Here is an 18986-nt window from a genome sequence, read left to right as displayed (position 1 = left end):
CTCATTTTAATTTTGCTTTTTGGTTCTTCTAGGAACAATCTAATATATTAGTACTTTTACATCAATTGTTTATTATAATTATCATAAACTTAAAAGTGTGGTTATAATTCTATAATGATGTTCAGATGTTGGTTATTTTTTTTTAATTTTCGCATTTGGTTTGTGGTTCTCACATACTAATCGACAGAAAAATAATAACAAAGCCCAAAAAACATTAAGAAAATTAAGAACTAAGGATAAAATCTTCCATCCATTTCATTATTATAATGAAAGATGATAAACTTCAAGCAATCCAGAGTCCATAGTACATGATTGCATAAAGACAACAATTAAGATATGAAAATGATCGTATTCTCTGAAACCTAGTTAGGTTTTAACAATTGATGAAATGAAATAAACTGCCTAAAATGCTCCCAAGCCTTCTCCTACACAATGCCCTCATAATCACTGGTGGGGGTGGCAACAGCGGGATCAACTACCGACTCGTTCTTGGCAGAAATGACTAGCTGGTAGTTGATGCCCGCCACCACCTGGCTGTCGCCCCGGACTATGCTCTCAAACGCCAACTTGTTCTGTCCTTGGGCTTGCTTATTGTACTCCGACACCGCAAACTCTGCGATCTCTTTCACATGAGGGTCGGTGATGTTCTTTATGGGTTGCCAACCGCCTCGTGGGTGCACATCAGCAGCCACCAGAGGAAGGAGGACGACGGCGAGGATGAGGAGGCAGTGAGGGCGCATTGTGACTGTTGAATTTTTTAATTTGTTGAAGTTTCTTATACTGACTCCACGAATGACAGGCGATGACAGCTGAGCTGCATTGGGGGATGGCAAGATAATATAGGCGTGGCGGTTGGACGATGGACATGCATAACGGACAGGAAACTAAAGGGTTTGGCGTATATGGAAGGTTAGATATTGACTTGCGTTATCCTCGATTTACCGTCCATATTGGGTCATTCGGGGATTTGATTCTTAATAAAAAAAGATTTACTATTATTATGGAAGAGATGAGAGTTAGAAATTATTACAAGAATTTAAGGGAGATGTTTCGAACCCGGAACACGCATGAGTATAACCTGGCATCTTATCCACTAGGATATTTGGCCACATGCAGGGTCATTCAAGATTTCTTTTGCAATTACTTTCTTGATATATTTATGACATGATCTAATTACTAATTATTTTGATATTTGATTACTAATTTTAATATAAAATTTGTTGTCATATTTAGAATAGGAATGTGATTGTATAAATACTAGTGTATCTAGGGATATCTTTGAATATTCCCTTTAGTAGTTAATATCCTATTAGAGTTGTAATCCTAAAAGGGTAAGGATTTATCCTATCCTACTACTATAAATAAAGGCACAATGAGGTGATATAACACACACCTCACAATTAAATATCTCTCTTCTCTCTTATTGTCGCCGACCTCCCCTTCTTTATTCCCTTAGAACAGTTCAGTCAAATAAGTCTACAACACGTTATCAACACACTTTTGCCAGAAGCTAAGGAACTGAAGGATCATAGGAGAATGCTCTCTTCTACAAAATTCAAAGGCTTATATTTGTTTTCTGCCAATCAGGTATACTTAAATAAAGTAAGATATTTGAAACATCCACAAAGGATGACAACATTCCCCATGATGCATGAACCTCCTATATTTATATTTTCCTTTCGATACACACACACACACACACACACACACACACACACATATATTTTATATGATTTATATATTTGTCAATATATATACACACACACACACGTTTCATGCATTACACAATTATTTTGCTCTGTGAAATTTGTGAGTCAAAGCATATAAATAAATTAGAAACAATTTAGGGTTTTTCAAACCCTAAGGATGTCGAAAAAAAAAACATAATAAATTTGGGAATTATGCGGCACGACCGCCGCACACCTGTGGCACTACCGTCGACCATGGCAGCTGGCCTGCAACCTAACCGCATGGAGCAGATCATGGAACGGCGTTGTTTGACGCCTTGGACCACATGGTAGCAGCCATTTGGGCTTTGCTGCTCACTCTAGATAACTCAGGCCATAGGCCTGATAAGGGTTACACGTGCCCAAAGCCCCTAACCCAATCCGAGACAGCCTGTAGCTTTCTTGGCCCTGTCTCGTGTGTCCCTAGCCCAACTCTAGCAGCCCATAGCTGCTGGGCTTTCTTGACCTATGACTAGGCCTGCCCACAGTAGCCTATTACTTGCTGGGCTTCGCCTCAGCCTTCGCTCCACTTGTCTGCAGCTTTTGTTGCTGGGCTTGACATGCCCCGACCCAAAAACTCGAAACCCAGCTTCGGCTGGGCTTCCCCGCACCAACCCGCAAGCCAGCCTTGGGTTGGGCTTGCCCCATGCACATTCTTTAGGCTTAACCAATAGTTTTTGCTGCTGGGCTCCCTAAACCACACGACCTAGAGGCCTGTAGCCCTCACCGTGGCCTAATGGCCTGCAACCATACTGCAGGGCCTATCCTCGCACAGATACCAGTCAATGCCAATTTTTTCGACCAAATTCCAATTTTTGGCATCCCTGGGCAGTGTTATTTTTTCGACCCAATGCCAATTCTTGGCATCCCCACATTATAAATCATGCCCAAATATTTTTTTGGGGTACTTTGGTTTACGCTAATTAATACTAATTTAATTATCACTTGGTTTGTCACTAATTAAAGCTAATATGACCCCATTTGTCATTATTTTGCTTTCACAATCGATCCCGTTTGGTTCCAATCTGTTGAATTAATTAAAAGTGACCTACGGTCCAAAATTGTTGACCTGAATATCACTTTTGGACATTAATGATTCGATAATTTATTTTGCTACTTTGAACCGTTGACATCCTTTCGTAGTCCCGAAGCTTTTCCACTTAAGTTCCTGAAGCAACTTAAATCCACTACACTTCAATCAGCATATTGCAATAATTTTTTTTGCTGGAACCTCTCCTTTATGAACTAATCGTTCATAAAACTAAATTGAACCTGTAGTTTCATATTTAGTGGCTTTGAAACCCAAAGTTTTCATTCAAAACTTACCACATGAAACCTGTAGCTTTCATGCTTAAATTAAATCAATACATGTCCATAGAACTCAAATGCTTTACGATATATCTATGGATCACCATATGACTAACCATGTTTTGTTGTACCCTTCATTTTAGGGACATATCAAACTTGAACAAGCTCGATTTTGCCACTTTGGAAGAAACTACCTAAAGTGGGTTCAAGATGTAAAGCTCCATCTTACTGCAAAAGGTATTAGAGCCACCATCGAGGCATCTAACGACGACAAATCGATCGATGAAGCTCAGAAAGCTACTGCAATGATCTTCATTTGAAGACACATCCATGATGCACTGCAGATCAAATACCTCGCTGAGGAGGACCCATACATCCTCTGGCTTGCTCTGACCGATCGTTTCGATCACCAGGAAAACATTTACTTGCCTAAAGTAAGAGACAACTGATAGCATCTACGCTTACAAGACTTTAAGTATGTGAATGAATACAACTCAAAAGTTTCTAGAATTCGATCACTACTTAAGTTCTGTAAAGTGGACTTAACAGAAGCAGATCTCTTGGAGAATACCTATTCGACCTTCCATGCCACCAATATTGTCCTGTAGCAACAATATAGGGCACAGAAGTTCACCAAATTTTTGGATTTGATCTCTTGTTTACTTATCCTAAAAAGTAGAACCAGCTTTTGATGAAAAATCATCAAGCTCGACCCATTAGCTCAAACGCCGCGCCTGAAGCGCATGCGACCAATTTTAACAGCCACAAATGATGAAAAAATCGTTGTGGCAGTAGTAATGGGTGGCAAACCCAGCCACGGGCCCAAGGTCAATAGAGCCAAGGCCCACCCAAGGGAGAAAATTTGACCCAGAAGCACCAACCCTTCGCCCCTAAGACCCCAAACTTCAAGAACAAAGGAACATCTACCGTTCAATCGGCTTCCATTGAAATGGACATTTGCTACCACTATGGATCAAAGGATCATTGTTCACTCGTATGCAGAGCTACCCTAAAGGTTATTGCCAAGTATCATTCCCGTTGTGAGTTTGATTTTGCCTATGTGAAACATCCTGAAGATTCTACTACATCCATGGAGATATTAGATTTTCAGGAGGCATTAGCTCCTATGGACGAATAATTTTTATTCTTCTAAACATGCTTTTAGGGTGTTTTTACCCCTAGGGGGCGGACCTTCTCCCTCCACCAATTTTTAGGTTTATGGTTTAATCTTTGGACAATTTTTCTCAGTATTTGGAATAGTTTGTTTAGTTTTTGTTTGTTTTGAATTATGGATAATTCTTTTATAGATATTATTTCTAAATTGATTAATTAAATGAATGGAATTATATTTATGCATGTGACCAATTTAATCAATTTATTTCTAGGTATGTCTAGTGGGGAAGTTAGTTGTCTGGCTAATAGTGCTACTACGCACACCATATTGTGTGAGAGACACTATTTTACTAACTTCGTACCTAAGAAAGCATCCTTGACAACCCTCTCAGGCTCATCTAACCTGATTGAAGGATACAGAAATGCCCGTATAATGTTGTCTAATGGTACTGTCTTAACCATTACAGATACACTCTATTCTCCATGTTCTGGAAGAACGTTGCTGAGTTTTAGAGATATTCAAGATAATCAATATCATATTGAAACCACTGAAGATAATGGATCTGAATTTCTTTGCATCACTTCTTACGACTATGGCCAAAAGCGTATTCACGAGAAGTTTGAACGTCTCCTAAGTGGGTTGTATATCACATCACAACCATTTGCGACATAGAAGCCCACCAGGTGGCCGGCCATGTGCCTCAGTTCTAGAGCACTTTGCTGTTTTGGCATGACCGTATGGGACATCCCGAACGTGACATGATGCGCCGTATCCTCAAATCATCACATGGGCATCATTTACCTCCCTACGTTGGATTCCTGCCATGCAAAGCTTGTTCTTTGGGGAAGTTGAATACTCAACCCTCAACTACAAAGATTATTCACAACCTTCATAAGTTTCTTAAGAGGATTCAAGGGGATATTTGCGGACTTATCTAACCAACATGCGGACCATTTAGATACTTTATGGTGTTGGTTGATGCATGGACACGTTAGTCACATGACTAGTTATTGTCTACACGCAATGCTGCATTTACGAAACTCCTAGCATAAATTATTAAGCTAAAGGCTCACCACCCTGATTATCCGATCAAGTCGATTCAACTGGATAACGTTGGAAAGTTTACTTCACAGACTTTTGACGATTATTGCATGCCAGTTGGCGCTGAAGTCAAACATCCTATACCCTATGTTCACACCCAAAACGGACTGGCAAAAGCTTTCATAAAGCACCTTTAATTGATAGCTCGGACTTTGGTTATGCGAACCAAATTGCCGGTATCTACCTGGGGCTACGCAATATTTCATTCAACTATGTTGGTCCGCTTGAGGCCCACCGCTATCTAACCTTATTCACCGTTAAAGTTGAATACTGGATACGAGCTTGACGTCTTACATTTACGTGTGTTTAGGTGCGTAGTTTATATGCCAATAGTGCCGTCACTACGTACCAATATGGGTCATCATAGAAAAATGGTAATCTATGTCGGTTATGATTCGCCATCTATTATTCACTATTTAAAGCCCTTGATAGGAGATCTCTTTACCGCATGTTTTGATGATTATCACTTTGATGAGACAGTCTTCCTGTCGTTAGGGGGAGATAAGCATGCTAACGTTCTTGGAGAATGCCATGAATTGTTATGGTATGCCCAGTCTGAAACTGAGGTGTGACGAATTATAGATGTTTAGAGCATTGCTCAAAGTATGCCAGATGTTTTTACTAATCTAGCCAAGGTGACAAGATCACATATACCCGCTGCAAACATACCTGCAAGGATAGATGTACCTCGAGTATGCTGTAATACTGCCTGGGAAGGCTGAATCGTCCCTGAAGATGGGGAGGCCGCACCTTCTATGTTGCTCGATGCATAGGCGGCTAGTCAATCATCTGCTTTGACCTTGAAGTGTGGCATACCTCTTGGTTCAAAGGATTCATAAGCTCGGAAGAAGAAAATGGCACAAACTAGTGACCTTAGTTTGAATCCGACTATCGCTCACTCATCTGTTCCAACGCATGAGTTATTCTAGATTACGATGATGTCTTAGATGAGACAACCTAACCTTCTGAGAATCGTAAGATTTCGGTCCACTACGCAGTATTGGATGAAGTTTGGAATCGGAATGAGATGATCGTCAATGATGCATTTGCGTACACAGTAACTATTGACATCATGCTTAAGAATGATATTGAACCACGTTCCATTGATGAATGCCGATGTAGAACGGATTGGTTAAACTGGAAACAAGTAATCCAGGTCGAACTCGATTCACTTGCAAAACATAAGGTGTTTGGACCTATAACTTTTACCCCATCACATGTGAAGCTTGTGGGGGTACAAGTCGGTTTTTGTGAGGAAGCGTAATAAGAAGAATGAAATAGCGCGATACAAAGCACGCCTCGTAGCGCAAGGCTTCTCTCAGCGCCCTGGGATTGATTACAAGGAGACGTATTCCCCTGTAATGGATGTTATAACGTTTTGCTACCTTATCAATTTGGTAGTTTCCGAAAAACTGAATATGCAGCTTATGGACGTGGTAACCAGATATCTTTATGGGGATCTAGATATGAAAATCTACATGAAAGTTCCAGAAGAACTTTCATTGACTGGTTCAAATAGTTCTAGACCATGAAACACTTTCTCTATTAGATTGAGGAGATCACTCTACGAATTGAAACAATCCGGACGGATGTGGTATAACCATATGAGTTAATATTTAACAAGTCAGGGTTATGTAAACAACGAATTATGACCATACGTGTTTATAAAGAAGTCATATTTCGGATTTACGATCATTGCAATTTATGTTGACGACATGAACCTTATCAGAACTTCTGTAGAGCTTGAGGAAATTGTCGTTCACTTGAAATCAGAATTTGAGATGAAAGATCTTAAGAAAACTCGATATTGTCTTGGCCTGGAGATCGAGCATTGTTCGGATAAATCCTAGTACATCAATCAAACTAGACCCAAAAGATGTTGCAATAATGAGGATAAAGCAAAGCCTTTAAGTACTCTAATGGTCATTCGGACTTTAGATGCTAAACGAGACCCCTTCTTTCCTAAGGAGGATGACGAAGAGATTTTGGAGCTTGAAGTTTCATAACTAAGTGCAATTGGGGCTTTATTGTACTTGGCTCAATGCACTAAACCCGACATCTCCTTCACTGTTAATCTTTTGGCTAGATACAACAATGTGCCCACACACAGACATTGGAATGGTGTTAAAGACATTTTTCGCTACCTTAAGGGTACGACGAATTTGGGCTTGTTCTACACCTACAAATCCTCGAGAGGAGCCGCCACCCTCTTCGGTTTTTGGGTTGATTCCCGCCTTCTTAGTTACGTAGATGCTGGATATTTGTCCGACCCACATAAGACACATTCTTAAACGGGCTATGTCTTTACAATTGGAGACATCGCTATATCTTGGAGATCTACCAAGCAAATGCTAGTTGCGGCTTCTTCGAAACATGTTAAGATCCTCACCTTGCATGAAGCATCGCGTGAGTGCTTTTGGTTGAGAGCGGTCATGGAACATATTCGAAGCACTAGTGATCTTACTTCTATCGTTTACCTTCCTACGACGATCTTTGAAGACAATGCAACATGTATTTAGTAGTTAAAGAAGGGATACATAAAGGGTGACAACACCAAGCACATAGTACCGAAGTTCTTTCATTCTCACCAGTAACAACGGCATCAGAACATTGAAGTTAAGCAAATTGATTCTCAGGACAATCTGGTCGATCTCTTTACCAAGTCATTGCCCAAATTTACTTTTTAGAATCTCGTCCAAGGAATCGGTATGCGTAAATTATTTGAGTTGCATTGCTAGTAGTTCTCTTATTTGGAAGTTATGTCTAACTCAGGGGGAGTATCCTGAAGCATACTTATTCTATCTTAATGTACTTTTTTTCCTACAATTAGGAGCATTTTTCCCACTGAGTTTTTGCTACCTAACGAGGTTTTGATGAGGTGCCCATCCTGGGATGATCATATTCCATTGAGTTCACTACTTTCGTCCTGTTTGACATTTGTTTTAGACATTATGCATACTTCTCACTATTCTCCTTAGTTTATGGGTTTCCACCTGCCTTAGGTTTTACCATAGCGAGGTTTTGTGAATTTTACTACCAATGCAAACTTTCTTTAAATTTAAGACTTGCATTCACCAGTTGTGCCGCCGACTTCATCAATTGTTCTACCTTATCTGCTCAAGATCTGATGCGATGTTTTCTTTAAGTATTTACACACTCAAGGGGGAGTGTTGATGTGTATTTAAACTAACCTAAATAATAGATTAATTTAAATCAAATTAAACTCGCAAGTGCACAAATCAATTGTAGTAATATATGCAAATACAAGGTCGATCTCATAGGGATTGCTTTAACACCAATTTAATCAATTAATCACACTAGACTTAATTAAACAAACAAAGGATAGATTGAATTCAATAATTGAGTAATTGATTAAGACTAAAATTAACAAGAAAAATAAAAGACAATTTAATTAAAATAAACACATGACACAAGAAAACCTAATGTTATGAATTCACCAATAACAATCTTATTTACTTTTCCTAGAGCCAACTACTATCCAATTATAATGCCAATGTTAAAGGTTGTTCTTTCTAAGGTATGAATTAATTCATGGTCAGACATCAACTCTTGTATCCCTACATGATAATTATATCATATTGGTTAGGCATACAATTAAACACATAAAAACCCATTAAGTGTAGAAGAATCATGTCAACCAAGTAGGACTAACTTGATATTGGTCATCCTCACTAGTTTGTCTACTCTTCTTAATCTTAGTTCCGATAAACCTAATTGATTGGTCATCCTCATAGATTTATCTAAATATCTAGATGCAAAATTCCTAAAGGTGATCAGTCATTAGATATCCGAATCTAGAATAAAATACCCACAAAGATTAAGAATAGAACATAGGATATAATTAGATAATAATTAACAAAGTACTTCGCAAATGTTCATGTCATGGCTTCATCATAAACCTTAGAAAATAACTTAGTTACACATAGAAAAAATAAAAGAAAGATAAAACCCCATGGCAAAGCACGTCCCTTTGCTCTTCTTCACAAATTGCGGAGATGGTGAATGGTATAATGGTCTGGGTGATATGGGTATGCGGGGTATGTAGAGTGAGCTTAAGACACCTTATTTATACTAGAAAAACCTTAAAAGGTTTGGGAGAAACTCTCCTAAAAGAAAAGAAAAAAAAAATCTTAAATAATCAATGAAAGAAACTAGGAAAGAATCCTTCTTGGCTTGGGAAACACATCATCTGACTTGCACGCCATTTTTGGGGTCAATTTATCTTCTTGAAAATTCTATAAAAATATGGGAAACATAAATTTATCTCTTATGTTTCGAAGCATATATCGCACACCACTAGGAAATATCGCAAAAGCCTTCAAATCTTCAGTCTCCCACAGCTACGCATTTCTGACCGGAAAACAACTTCTACGGGATTAATTTGTAAAACTGGAACGAATGGCTTCATGGAAAGTTATGAAATTCTGACACAACGATCTTCAGCCTCTTAGCTTCCTTCCCCAATTGGCCTTGCATCAAAACTCCTCTGGAAAATTGAATTATCACCAAAAACGTTCTAAGTGCACAGAATGGCTAAAATTGAGAAAAGGAAAGTAATAAGGCTCTTTTATAATCAATTCCTTAACAAAACTTAGGGATAACTAATATGAAAATATGATAAATAATGCACCTATCAAATACCCCCAAACTTAGCTTTTGCTAGTCCTCGAGCAAAAGATAAAAATAACAATAAAACAATAGACCTTCCATAAATTAGACTCAATGCAATCTAAAAAGGGTCACCAAACTTAAGAGAATTAAACATTTTTGTCAAAATAAAATTAACCAATCTTACACGACATTCTCAAGTGTAATGGGTGAAATAACCAATATCAATACAACTTACTCAACCCGGATAGGTATATGCAAGCCAAAGCTTCAAAAGAAATCATGAAGGGTAAAGTGTTTCACCCAAATCATGATAAGCAATATAAAACCCCATAAGCTTGCTCTTCACATCAAGTCTCCACTAATGTAAGTCAATGCAACACCAAAGATCAAAGGTCTTTATAAGGGTTGTAACAATAAGCTAGGGTATGAGCTATCAAAGAATGGATATGGAAAAACTAAAACTTAAGAAATACCAAGATATCTTCATTATGTACTTTGATCGGCCCTTTTTGAAACTTGAATATTATTATTATTGGTGTCCAGGACTCATGTCGTAAGGATAGAACAATTTTGAACTCGTCTAATTCTTTTGATCTTCTTTTTTTTTTTTTTTTTTTTTTCCAAAGAAGAATAAAATAAAAATAATACTTCACATGGCACCTCAGTACACACCCTTCTTTATTATAGAGCCCAACCCTTATCATCATTGACGTCCCCTTGGTATCCCTTAAGTTATGGGTATGGCTAATATAGGTTAAATAGGTGAAGGTTGAATGTGGGTAATGAAGGAAAAGGCTAAATGTTTGGCTTCCAAAGGGTAACTAGGGATAATATAACATAAAAGGTTGGTTAGAAAAGCTCAAACGGTCCAAAGGTAGCCTTAATCATCTCTCTAATGTTGCATGACTTAGGATTTCACCCCAAGAGATATTGAAGCAAGTTCTAGTGAACGATAATCCACATATAACTCTCTAAGTTAAAAGCTAACCATACTAACATTGGTTATTTGTAAAAAATAAACTTGAGAATGATCATGTAAGAATCTAATTAACCATTTAAAAACAATTGAAATGCCACATAGAAAGAACCAATTCAAATAAGTTTGTGACCTAGAAGAAAGCGAAGTATTATCATTGACTTATGGAAGATCTAATTAGAAAAAAAAAAAAAAAAACGACAAGAAAAATAATCTTTTTGAATTTTTTACTTTTTTATTTTCTGTGGATTAATTTTTATGACAAGAAATTTTGAAAAGTAATGCCAAAAGCCAAACGACTAATTAACAAGAAATTTTGTACAAAGGAACCAACGGACTAAATCAACAAGAAAAACAAAATTTGAAAACATGATTTACCAATTTTGACTAACTTTTGACTCCCACTCATGTACCCACCATACATGTCACTTTGGTTCAACCAAATTAAATAGGACAAAAGAAAACTGGGCACCCAATTCGACTCAAACTCACAAAACTGAAATATGTCAATGATTTTTTTTCACGCTTCAATCCAAGTAAAACTTAAATCTCCACCCCCCAAACTTAAATTAAACTTTGTCCTCAATGTTTAGAACATAGAAAGCATAACAAATAACACATGTAAAGAGAGAGTTTTGAAAACTTTCCCAGATTTTTCATTGGAGCATGAATGAACAACGCTAAAACGTGATGCGAGATGCCTTGTAATGAATTCCCCCAAACTTGAATTTTGGATAGCCAATGTTCTTGAAATCATGAAGGAAATTAAAAACTGACTCCAAAAACAAAATGAAAACTACGAAAATAAAGGAGAGATTTAGAAAACTTGGGTTGCCTCCCAAGAAGCGCTTCTTTATAGTCATTAGCTAGACTATGCCGAAATTAAGTGAAGGATGGTGGATTATTGAAATGAGGAACCACTTTGTGAATCTTCTTCTTTTTCCCTTTCTTACACCTTGTAGCTTTGAAATTTGGTGTCGATACAAGGCAATGAGGCATTGCATATTTTTGCTTCTTCAATTTCAAAGCTCGAGACTTCTTTCTCTTCTTCATTTTCTCCCGTTGCCTTTTCCACCATATCTTGGCCATTGGACGAAAACTGAGTTGAGCGTGCATAACTTCAGTTTTTGGTTCAATTCCAAACACTCTGTCATAATTTAAGCAGTGGACTTCAAAAGGATCCTTGGAAGAATTTAGAATGAAAGAATCATGAGCATTTGGTTCAATGGAATCTACATGTAGCACTCCATAACATTTGGTAAAAGTGGACTTGCTTCAAACAATTGAAAATCCAACGACTTGTCACATCCCTTTTCTCTTTCTCTGTCGTCTCCCTCCTTTTGGCTTCCTAACTCTATGTTTGGCTCCTCTTTATTTGGATTCGTGAAGCCTTGCAAAAAGGGCAACTCCTCGTCATAAGTCGGAATTTTAGAAAGTGGGGTGGCATCATCGTCTTCGTCTTCTGCTTCGTCTTTAGTTAATTCACCAAGCTGGTTGTACATCTTTTCCTCACTCTCGAATTTTTCAGTTGCATTGACTTGTACATGGCACACACTTCGCTCAATTGGATTAGCTTTGAGTTCACTTGAAAATATTTCATGGTCTCTTTCACTCAATATCGCAGCAATTTGACCAACTTTCTTCTCCAAATTTGTGATTGCTTGGGCATTTGCTTCCACCCCTTGTTGGAGAGTTTGATATCCTTGAGTGAGACTTTGTAAAAGTTCAGTGGTTGTTTGTTGATACTGCATATTAGCTTGAACCATTAGTGCAAAAGCTTCTTCCCATGAAGATCTCTTGAGTTCCACAGGTGTGGCTTCTTATATGAACTCTGAGAATTGAGAACTAGAAGGCCAATGTTCCCTTGGAAATTGTTGATGCCAAGCCAGAAAATTGAAAATAGTGAACGAAGGAACGAAAGAAAACTAGTTGATGGAAAACAGAAATTAAGCCAAAGAACTACTACCACTAATAATAATTCACGAAATACAACACAAACAGAGACTCCAATTAACTAAAGGACTTCAATTATGAATTGAATAGGAAAATAAAGACGACTAACAATTATTGTTATTATTGTTTTTGGTTTTATATAAAACAGAAAATTAAAATTGAAAATAATATCCACAAAAACAAAAATAGAGAACAAAAAAAAAAAAACATTAAGTAAAGTGCAATTAACAAGCCGAACCGGGATTAAGGGACAGTGCCCGGCAACGACGCCAAAAACTTAATGTGTATTTAAACTAACCTAAATAATAGATTAATTTAAACCAAATTAAACTCGCAAGTGCATGAATCAATTGTAGTAATATATGCAAATACGAGGTCGATCCCACAAGGATTGCTTTAACACCAATTTAACCTATTAATCACGCTAGACTTAATTAAACAAACAAAGGATAGATTGAATTCAATAATTGAGTCATTGATTAAGACTAAAATTAACAAGAAAAATAAAAGACAATTAATTAAAATAAACACATGACACAAGAAAACCTAAGGTTATGAATTCACCAATAACAATCCTATTTACTTTTCCTAGAGCCAACTACTGACACATCCCGATCCAAAAATTTGGGGTGTGCTGGCCGTCACGTGAGGGTGACGTAGCCAAGTGTGCAATGCGGAAGTAAAAGAGTGAAAATACGAGGAAATAAAGTCAACGAGATAATTTACAGTAAAGAGATCAGTGAGTGCTAGTGACAAACATGGAAGGAAAATGCAAAGTAGGAGTTCAAGTATCCTAGATGCAGTCTAGAATAAACAAACACTAAACAAGCGTTAACTAGAAAGTCCTACATGGAGGGTGCTCTGTCAGAAATGCCTCAATGCCTCTTTCGTCACCCACGTCCTCGCTACCTAAAACCTGGAGAGGCGCAAAACAGAAAACGTGAGTGGGCAAAAACAAGGTTTGTTTTTCAAACCATTTCAATATCAAGTAATAACCGCTCTCTGTAAAACCTATATACTTTCTAGAAAATATTATACGTACTTGTATATCAGATCGTACTAAAACGATAAAGCTCAAATATGCCATGTCAGAATATGCCACGTCAGAATATCCAAACAAATAGTATAAACATCAAGCAGGTGAGATAAAATAAATCATAATATGCCAGTAATATCAGTACATCAGGCGGAGTCACCTAAAGTGACCTGTACGGCTGAAAGTATAGCTCCTCAACCATTATCCTGCACACGAGTCGGAACCACCTAAAGCGGTTTGTACGACAGGTTGGTGTATATAAATACGCTTAGTGCTACGATCACGTGAAGGATGTGCGATGTATCGCAAGTCATCTACGAGTCAGAACCACCTAAAGTGGTTTGGACGATAGGCTGGCACTTACCTTGGATCCAAGGTGAGCGTACAGTGTGGGAGGTGAATGATCACATGAAGTCTAGGCCCTACTCTGGCGGAGCACAATCACCAAGGTGCAGGAATATAAGCTATAACTCAATCTCATCAACACCACATCTATCACTAACAATATACTCACCTGACTTACCTGAGCGTCCACGGCACCAAAGCATTTCGATTATAAAATCATTAAAACATAATTTTTGGAAAGATACCAATAAATATATATATATATACTGAAAACAAAAGCCCACTCACAGATACGTAGAAGGGTCGTAAGCCCTGAGCTTCTTGTGGCTGCGCTCGTCCTTCGGATAGTCTTCACCTATATGCGAAACAACTATATAAATGTCAAATTAACACACACAACCAACCTTAGGTAATAACTTCTCATACATTGCTCAATTAGGGTGTTTGAATATACCAACAGACTCTACTCAACCTCATGAACATCTCCATATTTTTAAAATAATTTTCCGACCTCTCATGGGTCGCTACGCACCAGCCAGGGCATGGCCAGATGCGCCCGCCACGCGTGGGTACATGCCTGGCATGCGTGTGGAAACCCTAACGCCGTTAGGGAATATTTCGTGGAAACCCTAACAGAAGTTAACGGTCGTTACCTGACGCCGTTAGAATATTCCGTTAACTTTGATGGAATATTTGCCTCCTTCTCCGGTGAACCTCGCCAGTTGTCGCTGTCACCGCCGTCGTCTGCAACTCGAATTTTAGCCGGTTTTCGGAAAAACTTCAAACCTTAATATCTTCTTCATTTCTCAACCAAATTCCATGAAATTTGTACCAAAATGAAGCTTACAACGAGTAGAACAAAAGCTTACCACTTTGGGGGACCTAAATCCAACGAAATCTCGTCGGAGGAACCTCGATAATCCGACCAAACCTGCAACTCGATGAACTTGAGCTTCCCGACGTCCAAAACACTTCGAAATTACTCCTCAAGCTTCGTGAAGACATCCTAAAACTTCCTAGTACCTTAAAAACTTCTAAAAACCTCACGATCATGTGTGCATGAACAATGCACCAAATCGGGGTTCTATGGTTCACGGGTTTTCGAAGGTTTCAAGTCCAACCAAAACCAATCGACTCTTGAGCTCGAAAGGAGTCCAAAAACACCAACAATAAACACGATCCGTGCTAGAAATGGTTGGTTGGAAGTCGTCCGTACGTTGGGGAAGAAAATGGAAGAAATTCTGAGAGAGAAGGGAGAGAGAAATGTCTATGGGGGAAAAGGATGGGTGTGTGTGTGTGAGTGTGTAGTCCAGATGGTAGCGCACCAACCAAAAAACAAATCAAACACCCTACAATGCAAATTAAAGTCCAGGGGCAAAATCGTCATTTTACACCTACGGTACAAATAATTCGGGATGGGCTGTCACAACTACTATCCAATTATAATGCCAATGTTAAAGGTTGTTCTTCTAAGGTATGAATTAATTTGTGGTCAGGCATCAACTCTTGTATCTCTACATGATAATTATATCCTATTGGTTGGGCATGCAATTAAACGCATAAAAACCCATTAAGTGTAGAAGAATCATGTCAACCAAGTAGGACTAGCTTGATATTGGTTATCCTCACTAGTTTGTCTACTCTTCCTCATCTTAGTTCCAATAAACCTAATTGATTGGTCATCCTCATAGATTTATCTAAATATCTAGAAGCAAAATTCCTAAAGGTGATCAATCATTAAGATTTCAAATCTAGAATAAAATACACACAAAGATTAAGAATGGAATGAATGGCTCCATGGAAAATTATGAAATTCTAACACAACGATCTTTTGCCTCTTAGCTTCCTTCTCCAATTGGCCTTGCATCAAAACTCGTCCAGAAAGTCGAATTATCACAAAAAACGTTCTAAGTGCATAGAATGGTTGAAACTGAGAAAATGAAAGTAATAAGGCTCTTTTATAATCAATTCCTTAACAAAACTTAAGGATAATTAATATGAAAATATAAATAATGCACCTATCAAGTGTTTCAGTAATATTTAGAACATGAATGTGTAAATCCTAGTGTATCTAGGGATATCTTTGAATATTCCCATTAGTAGTTAATATCCCTTTAGAGTTGTAATCCTAAAAGGGTAAGGATTTAACTTATCCTACTATTATAAATAAGGGTACAATGGTGTGATACAATGTACACCTCACAATTAATTCTATCTCTTCTCTTTCTTATTGCCGCCGGCCTCACCCTCTCTATTCCCTTCCTTAGAATAGTTCAGTCAAATAGGCCTACAACAAAATTCATATTTCTTCCAGTATATAACCGCAAGACAACTAAAAAGAAGAATCATTATAATTCTCATTCCGCATAAGTAAAAATTTCATAAATCGAGGTAAACAAATTGTGAGAAATGTATCCTCATTGTCATGAATCCAACGAATTATTTCAAGCATAAATAGTTAACGACTCCAAATCCATAAACAAATTTATATTAACATCATTTTTATACCACATATGATGTGACATGTAATATATTCAGTTACTATCAATTGAGATAATATTCAACATTAAAAAAATAAACTCGCTAATTAATGTGACGGTTACAATAATTTGATTTTTTATTAATTAATTAATTTTTTTTTGGAGGAAAACTATGATATTAATTAAGGATCGAGTAGAATGTGTACATATGACGATAGGGTGCATACATGGGCTTCGATAAAAATCTTGTCAGGAATTTTAACTCGGTCGAAGAGAAAAAAAGTGTACTGCACAATTAACTATCCTCAGTAACAACGAAAAAAAAAACATTACAAATGATTGTCTTCTAACAAAGTATCACAAATTAAATCAAGTGGGTCTCCATTCCTTCGCATCTCGACCAAGCATCCCAGTCTCACGTGAGCCAAACGATAGGCAACATTATTTGCTTCCCTATGCACAAAATTTACCGTTATGTTCTCCAAACCTTGTAATAAACCTCTGATATCATTGATTATTGGACCTAGAGTCGAATAGTCTTCCTCTTGTCGATTCACAGCAACAATAGCAACACAAAAGTCTCCTTCCAGCGCCACAGGCTCATCAAATCTTTGAAGTTCATATAAGAACTTAACAGCACTTCTAGATGCACATAATTCGGCCTGTAGGGGTGAAGAAACATGACAGAAATTTCCAGAAATTGCTGCAATGAATCTGCCATTGCAGTCCCGCAGCACCAGTCCAAAACCATCCCTTTTTGTTATTTCATCCCACCACGAGCCATCAAAGTTACACTTTATCGAACCTACCCGATATGATATAAAAAATATATATTCAATTATCACATGATAGAAATTTCCAGAAATTGCTGCAATGAATCTGCCATTTGATGTATTATTGTTAGGATGATAGATGAGTTGATAGAATGGTTGGATCTGTGACATGTGTCATATTGTAATTGGTTATTGTATAGAGTTAGTTAGAATTGTTGTGCTTTGGTATAGGCTATATATACCATATTGAGGTGTAATTATTTAATGTCTAATGAGAACAGAATATTCAGTATCTCTCTCTTGTTTGTTAACTTTCTCTCTCTACAATTGCTTTCTACTATTCTTCATAGTTGACATGGTATCATCGCCGATCACGGCCACCACCATCGATTGACGACCTGGTTGCTTCCGCTCGTTTTCTTGTCTTTTTTTGTCGTTCCGTGCTTCTTTGTTGGTGGTGTTTCAATTACCGTCGGTGGTGTTCTCGATTGAAGTTGGTGGTGTTCGATCAAAGTCGGTGCTCAAACCCTAAGATTTGGGGATTTTGGTGTACAATCGTGGTTGACGTCGGTAATTACTTCTGCGTTTGTTAGTGTTGCTTGCAAGGTGTTTCTTCCTATATCTTGCATCTGTTAATTGTGATTTTCTACCTTCGGATTCGATGTGGTAGTTGTGCTTCATTCGAATTCTTGTGGTTTTCTTTTCTGTGATATTGTGCTTGTTCAAAGACTCGTTGCTATTTAGTGCTAGTGTTGCTTTGTGTGGTTTTCAATTTGGCTATTTCGAAGTGTTCTTTGTCGTGAAGTAATCTTGGTTGTACACAATGGTGAACCCTAATCAGTTGGCTCTTACTCAATCGCCAATTTCTTCTTTGATTCCGAGTGTAGGCAACACTGTGACAGTGAAATTAGATGACTCTAACTATGTTACTTGGAATTTCCAAATGGATCTTCTTCTGGAAGGAAATGGTATTATTGGTTTTGTTGATGGATCCATTTCTTGTCCCAAGAAATTTGAGGATCATAATTCTGTGGATGGTACTGTTGACACTACTATGGTCATCTTTGATGCGTACAAAATATGGAAGATCCATGATAAGGCTTTCATGACTCTTATTGCTGCCACTTTATCTACTTCTGCATTGTCTTGCATTATTGGTTGCCAGAGTTCCAAGGAAATGTGGGATAATCATCGTGAACGATTTGCTAGTGTCATTCGTACTAGGATCGTGCAGATGAAAATCGAATTGCAGAATATTAAAAAAAGGCCTGAGTCAATTGATCAATATCTTCAGCGGATCAAGGATTCTAAAGATCACTTGGCTACTCTTGGGGTAACTATTTCTGAAGAAGACATTGTTATTATGGCTTTACGGGGTTTACCATCTGAATACAACACTATCAAAGTTGTAATTCGTGGCAGGGAAAATTTGGTGTCCTTGAACGAACTCAGATCTCAATTGAAGGCTGAAGAAGCTACACTAGATGAAGTTCACAAGCAAATTCCTTTAATGTCTGCTATGTATGCTCAGGGTGCTTGGG

At 37.7% G+C, this 18986-nt stretch overlaps 1 protein-coding gene across 1 annotated transcript; it reads right to left on the bottom strand.

The window, feature by feature from the left end:
* Positions 1-425: 425 nt before the first annotated feature.
* On the bottom strand, positions 426-740 carry LOC137714891 (cysteine proteinase inhibitor 5-like). The gene has a single exon (XM_068454047.1). The coding sequence runs from the start codon at positions 738-740 to the stop codon at positions 426-428; it is 315 nt and encodes a 104-aa protein (XP_068310148.1).
* Positions 741-18986: the final 18246 nt, after the last annotated feature.

The sequence above is a fragment of the Pyrus communis genome, chromosome 14, assembly GCF_963583255.1.
Source record: "Pyrus communis chromosome 14, drPyrComm1.1, whole genome shotgun sequence".
In the NCBI taxonomy this organism is placed as follows: Eukaryota; Viridiplantae; Streptophyta; class Magnoliopsida; order Rosales; family Rosaceae; genus Pyrus; species Pyrus communis.
Note: the sequence above shows the minus strand (reverse complement) of the source record. Positions and strands in the feature narration are given on the sequence as shown.

Bases quoted from the DNA above. Each gene is read 5' to 3' on its own strand.
- LOC137714891 (XM_068454047.1), bottom strand. From the start codon at position 740: ATGCGCCCTCACTGCCTCCTCATCCTCGCCGTCGTCCTCCTTCCTCTG.